General features: G+C 35.4%; 1 protein-coding gene across 1 annotated transcript; it reads left to right on the top strand.

Annotated features, from left to right (window-relative positions):
• Positions 1–1,998: 1,998 nt before the first annotated feature.
• LOC149374888 (general transcription factor II-I repeat domain-containing protein 2A-like) lies at positions 1,999–6,748 on the top strand. The gene is made up of 3 exons (XM_089590709.1): positions 1,999–2,006; positions 3,744–4,691; positions 6,658–6,748. The coding sequence occupies exons 1-3, from the start codon at positions 1,999–2,001 to the stop codon at positions 6,746–6,748; spliced, it is 1,047 nt and encodes a 348-aa protein (XP_089446835.1).

The following is a 6,748-nucleotide window of genomic DNA, read 5'->3' on the forward strand; positions in this document are numbered from 1 at the left end:
GGCTAAATAAGTTACTCAGGGAAAATATAAAGTGTGCCTACAGAGTCGAGTTGCAGATGATGCTGGGCTACAAACGGGACAAAGGCCGACTCGAGACGACGTAGGGAAGACTCCGGTAGCTTGGATAAGCATTCAGAAGTAAGTATAAAACGATCTGGAGTATTCTCAGGTCACCCAGATCGAAGACGACGTCTGGAAGCCGACAAATGTACTTTTTTGCTCTAGGGCACAAAGTGATTACAAGCGTGCAAAGTGCGGCTCGAGTAGGCCAATTAATCTACTTATGAGTTTTTGGTTCACAAACCTTCAGTTGTTTTTTTAGCCAAAAATATTAAAAATTTTTCGAAATATCGCATTTTTTCGAAAAAAAACACCTTTCGTAAAAACTTCAATAGACGTCAGGAAATAATGCTGGAGCGATTTTTCAGGGCTTAATCTCTTCGTCTAGACTTATTCTATCATGCAATGTTTGTAGTAAGTAAAATTTTTTAATTTTTGATGCCGAAATCGGACTCCGAAAAAAGTACTTTTTTTTTTCTATCGGTTTTTTACATTTTTTTTACGTATTTTGATAATTGCACGTATATAACTAACTGCAATGCATTGTACTTATTTTTTTTACGAATTAAAAAAAAAAAATTTTCATGATACGACCATGTGGAGCCAAGTTAGGTTTTTTTTTTTTAAAAAATCCCTATGCGACGGTGAAAAGCGTAGAACTCTGAAACTTGCACACTTTACTAACAAATACCCATTTTGCATTAAAAAAATTATTCGCAATCGTTAACTTTAGCGGAACGATGGGTATGATAACGTTACAGTTGAGCAGCTGCATGAGGGGAGAACATCTTTCTCTCACCACTCCGACTCCATTTCGGAGCCGTATCGGAGCGCCCGAGTAAGAGCAACCAGCCAGACACACCTCATACCAGCGGGCAGTCGATGCGTGACGCGCAAAAAGACTCAACTGTAACGTTATCATACCCATCGTTCCGCTAAAGTTAACGATTGCGAATAATTTTTTTAATGCAAAATGGGTATTTGTTAGTAAAGTGTGCAAGTTTCAGAGTTCTACGCTTTTCACCGTCGCATAGGGATTTTTTAAAAAAAAAAAACCTAACTTGGCTCCACATGGTCGTATCATGAAAATTTTTTTTTTTTAATTCGTAAAAAAAATAAGTACAATGCATTGCAGTTAGTTATATACGTGCAATTATCAAAATACGTAAAAAAAATGTAAAAAACCGATAGAAAAAAAAAAGTACTTTTTTCGGAGTCCGATTTCGGCATCAAAAATTAAAAAATTTTACTTACTACAAACATTGCATGATAGAATAAGTCTAGACGAAGAGATTAAGCCCTGAAAAATCGCTCCAGCATTATTTCCTGACGTCTATTGAAGTTTTTACGAAAGGTGTTTTTTTTCGAAAAAATGCGATATTTCGAAAAAATTTTAATATTTTTGGCTAAAAAAACAACTGAAGGTTTGTGAACCAAAAACTCATAATTTGACCGAATACCAACTTTAAAATCTCAAAAGAAAAAAAGTTATTAACAAATTAAAAAAAGACGATTTTCGATGGTTTTTTCAAGTTTTCTCAGCAACTACGCATTCAAATTATATTCAACGCACGTCAATCGATAGGTTTTTTTAAGATCTACAACTTTGTCATTTAACTTTTCGGCATTGGAGGTCAACTTTTTTTTCATCTTTTTCGTAGATTAATTGGCCTACTCGAGCCGCACTTTGCACGCTTGTAATCACTTTGTGCCCTAGAGCAAAAAAGTACATTTGTCGGCTTCCAGACGTCGTCTTCGATCTGGGTGACCTGAGAATACTCCAGATCGTTTTATACTTACTTCTGAATGCTTATCCAAGCTACCGGAGTCTTCCCTACGTCGTCTCGAGTCGGCCTTTGTCCCGTTTGTAGCCCAGCATCATCTGCAACTCGACTCTGTAGGCACACTTTATATTTTCCCTGAGTAACTTATTTAGCCATGGCCAGGTAAGCAACGACTCTCGTGGTTCAGAACCCGCCTGCTTCAGAATTGTTATGACTGGACTCGTTTTCCAGTTCTTCAAGGTAAGCTTCCGAGGCCAGTATCAGATCCTTCTAGGGCTTGATATCACGGTTAGTCGAAGCCTAGTATTTCTCTTACCTTTTAAGAATGTCTCACAAATGACTCGTCCTTTTGTTCTAGTCGATGTTTCAGGAGCGACTCTTATAGGTCGCATTATCCTCTTATAGTTTTTTAGCTTAACTGCCTATCCTCTACCAAAGTCCTCTTACGCTTAAAGTTGGCCATCTCACCATCTCCTATAGCTCCCTTTTTTTGTCGTCCAACCCAGTAGCTACGGACGCCTGGTTGCCAACGAAGCGCTAATACATTGGCCTCGTCGTAGGCACTATCATCTTCACCTCCACTCAGAGCGAGTTTATCTCCTGGCGCTTACCAGTGGCGATCTTGCTACGTTGCTGAAGTACCGTAGGACGCTCTGCGACCAATGTTCCGTAATATGCCAGCTGTTTTATTATGTTTGTGTGTAGCGCGCTGTCTTGTTCAGCACCACTTCTAATTCCTGGACATTCACGTTGACCTTGACGAGGGCTATAGGTCTGGCTGGATCCTGGCCTTTTAACTGTGGCATCGGCAACCGAGCTCGATTTTCTTGAAGCTCTTGTTGTCGATGAGTTTTTTTTTCCGCCCCAGCTATGCGTCTCCACCCAGCTAGGCTCTCCTTATAGAGGCTGATGCTCTACTTTGTGGCTTCGAATTTTCGCGTGGCATTGGCGTGTCTTTCCGACAACCATGAAAATACAGTAAATTTTAATAAATTCAAAGTAAAAATATAGTAAATAATAGTTTTATATGTACCCTTGTTGCAACGTAAAATGTACTAAACCAGTTTATATTACGTAATTTCGTTTCAGTGACAATGTAACTTATACAATCAATGCTTAGTTTGTGCGAGCATATCAAAATAAAGAGCTTTCCTGAATTTCGATGCAAGCAAGAAGTTTGCCAAAAATCATAGCAAAATAATTTTATTGGTAGACTTTTAATGTTTTGTAGTAATTTTTTTTTGTTCTGATATTAAACAAAAAAAAAATATCAATTTATACAACAAAACTATCATCAAACAAAAAATTATTATTAACAACTTTTTAATGCTTTTTTGGAATTAATTCTTACTTTTTTGAAAGTATGTAGAGGCCTCAAAATTTGAAAAATCAATGTAGACCTAATACTATAATAGACTCTTGTTTTCCCAGAATGAATCAAAGCCAGTTCTTTCTCAAATTACTTTAAAGGCTTATTACAAAGACCGTAGGATAACTAGTATTTTTTTTAATTACTTAATTTTTTATCATTAGTAACATAGTATTAATCAACTATGCTTTGTTCGCCGTTAGTGGAATCCTTATTTTAATACGTATTATACCTATAAATGGTACAGCAGTATATGTGTTAATCAATAAATAAATGAAACAAATATATAACTCGTATTACAAATGAATACCTTGTTTTATATAGGTACGGGAAATACGTGATGATGATAATGTGAAAAAGTTGAAATCACCGAAAGAACGGAAAGGTAGAAAGGAATGGTTATCTGTGCCGGCTTTCTGTGATTGGCTCGAATTTGAGAAAATGAACACCAAAAAATTTTGCTGCAATTTATGTAAAAGAAGCCTAGCTGGCAAGTTTTATAATATAAAAAAACACGCACTGTCAACCAGGCATTTAAAAAAATTGGAAGAAAAACTAGGAAAAAAACCACGGTTCACTAAAGCTGACTTTAAAATTAACAACGAAATAATAAGGAAGAAAGCTATTGCTGAATTAAAATTCGCTGCACTGATCGCTAGAAATAATATACCGTTTAAGGCGGCTCCTAAAGTACTTAAAGATATGCAAAACATTGTCAATGATGGAATTATATCTGAGTTGCACATGAGCCCTGCCAGGACGCGAAACTTAATCGTCAATGTAATTGGTGAAAATGCTAAAGAGGACCTCGCTAAATTACTGCAAAAAATATATTTTGGTATTTCTATCGACGAAAGCACGGACTACTCGAAACAAAAATCTTTAGCCATAAGAGTTAGATTTGCGGATCCCCAAAGCAGGCGAATTAAATCAGAACTGTGGGACCTGTATCCGATTTTTATTCCCGGGGCAAAAGCCAAAGCTGACGCATCACGCTTAATCGAGTGCATTGAAAAATCGTTCTCTGATTTTGAGGTCCCAATAACAAATATAATTGCATTTGCAGCTGACGGTTGCTCAACGATGATGGGCCAAGTTAGTGGTGTTAAAGCTCGTTTGCAAGAAATGATTCCAGGCATTAAAAGTGTGCAGTGTCCATCTCATATCACGCATCTTTGTTTCAAACACGCGATGGAAGAAATACCAAAAGATGTATTTGATTTAATCAATAATTTTTATACCATGGTTAAACATTCAAATAGATTGCGGGATTTTGAAAATGTGCAAACTCTTTTAAATGTTAAAAAGCACGCCATAAAACGTTACATTGAAACGCGTTGGCTCTCATTGCAGGAATCTGTCGATAGAGATATAGAGCAGTGGCCAGCTCTCTATTATTTTGCAAAACAACTGGCTGATGAGGGCGATGAGTTGGCTACAAAAGTAGTAATTGCAATGGACAAACCTGACATGAAGTCGTATTTTTTTATGTTGCAGCATGCATTGGGCCAATTAAATTCTCTGAATTTATTTTTTCAAAGGAGTGACGTAGTACTTCATGAAGCCAATTATTTCGTAAAAAAAACGTATAAAAATATTGTTTCCTCCATTATGAATCGGAAATACGTGGTTGAAACTCCAGCTGGTAAACTAAATTTATTTAACTGTAAGGAGTACTTACCTTTCATAGATTTTCAGTTGGGTGACGGCGTTAGGCACGAAGTACTTTCAAGACCAAACGATATGAGTTCATTTTGCGTAGCTTCATTTAATTTTATCTTGTCTATCGCTTTAGAAATGAAAAACCGCTTCAACAACTTTAATAATGAGCTACATAGTGCAGTAACTTGCTTGTTACCACTGAACGCTCTATCGATTCAGTATCGTCTCGAAGATCCAGATGCACTTATTAGATTTACAAATTATTTTAAAAAAATGATTGTTGACGAAGAGCATCTTTTACAACTTCAAAGTGAGTGGAATCTACTTCCAGAGTTAGCGATTGACATTAGCGTCCGTGTGTACGATATGAAAATCGATGAATTCTGGTGGTATATCAGATCTATGCATGTCGATGATGTTTATATTTTTGAAAGAATATCGTCTCTAGCTTTAATGGCACTATCTGTCCCTCATTCAAGCGTCGATACAGAACGAGATTTCAGTGCAATGAATAACTACAAAACCAAGAATAAGAATTTATTAAAAGTCGAAACAGTTGACGGAGCATTGCGAGCTCAACAGCATATTAATACTTTTAAAGGAGGCCCCTTTCAACCGGCAGAATCAATGATAACAAAATGCATGAAAGGTAGATATTATAAAAACAAATATGCTGAAGGTCGAGTACGATAGTTATTCTTCTAGAAAAATTAGACAAGAAGCTCAAGTGTGTTACGAATGGATAAATAATCCGGTAACCCAAATGTTATTGAAGATACAGGAAATTTTTTATTGTATTTACGAATTTTCTGAACCTTGTAATATAGTATATTATTATCATCAATAAATTTTAAATATTGTAAACAGGTTATGATGTTAATTATATATAAACTTGTACTAATAACATGTTACTGTAAAATCCTAGGCTAGTGGTAAGCAATTTATTCGAAAATTTTTTTTTTCATACAGTAAATAAGGTTTAATTGGCAGATCTTTGGATTCTACCAAAAGTAAGAATTATTTTTATTGACTACACATTATATTAATGAGTTTATGATTCAAATCAATTTAGAAGTAGCTTCAGTATTTTATTGTAACAATACTTTATATTTTTACCTTATTTTCCAATGAAGACAGAATTGCTTATGTACTAATTTTTTTAAAAATATTTTTATTATTTCTTGTAATCATACACAATACTAGTGAGGATCTATTATTACGCAATACATAATGGCAATAGCAAGGAAAGAGTGATAGTAATAAACTTATTCATAAAGCGAAATTTATTGATAAACCGGAAAGCGAGAATTCCATGGCACGCAAACTCATGTGACCGTACTTTCTGCACGGTCGATAAACTTCATAATACTGCGTAGCACTAATGGTAAAACAGGCACCCGCTCTTAATGATAATTATGTTCTACACTGTAATAGAAACTATTAAACAAAATTATTGAGTCAACAAATTATCAGTATTGACTAAAAAAATGTCAAGTTTTTGGTAATACCATTCAACCAATGACATTTATTATCATTACGATACTCAGCGTATACTCATATATGTTTGCATTTGAGATTTTAGAAGAGAAATGTTGATTCGAATGCGTCTTGGATAATTATTGCGTTATCAATTGTATTTCTTTTATCATTTGATCAATAATTTAATTTTTACTAGTATTTTTTTTGCAAGTACCATATTTAAATTTCGCGCGCTTGATCGGTGGCCACTTTTAAGATCGCTGATATGCACTTGTATTGTACGACTGTAAATGGTGGACGCAGGACGCAGCCCCGCGGTGGGAAAAGGGTTAACATCTGCGACTGGCTGGATAAAGATCTTTTCAGCCAATCGAATCGCAGTTGTCCAAAATGA

The sequence above is a fragment of the Copidosoma floridanum genome, unplaced genomic scaffold (genome assembly GCF_036245765.1).
Source record: "Copidosoma floridanum isolate Cflo_tuat_1 unplaced genomic scaffold, Cflo_Japanese_pri ptg000013l, whole genome shotgun sequence".
NCBI classification, from domain to species: domain Eukaryota; kingdom Metazoa; phylum Arthropoda; class Insecta; order Hymenoptera; family Encyrtidae; genus Copidosoma; species Copidosoma floridanum.

Coding starts and splice junctions, on each gene's coding strand:
- LOC149374888 (XM_089590709.1), top strand. Junction 4,692..6,657: donor GACAAACCTGACATGAAGTC/GTATTTTTTTAT, acceptor TGGTGGACGCAG/GACGCAGCCCCGCGGTGGGA.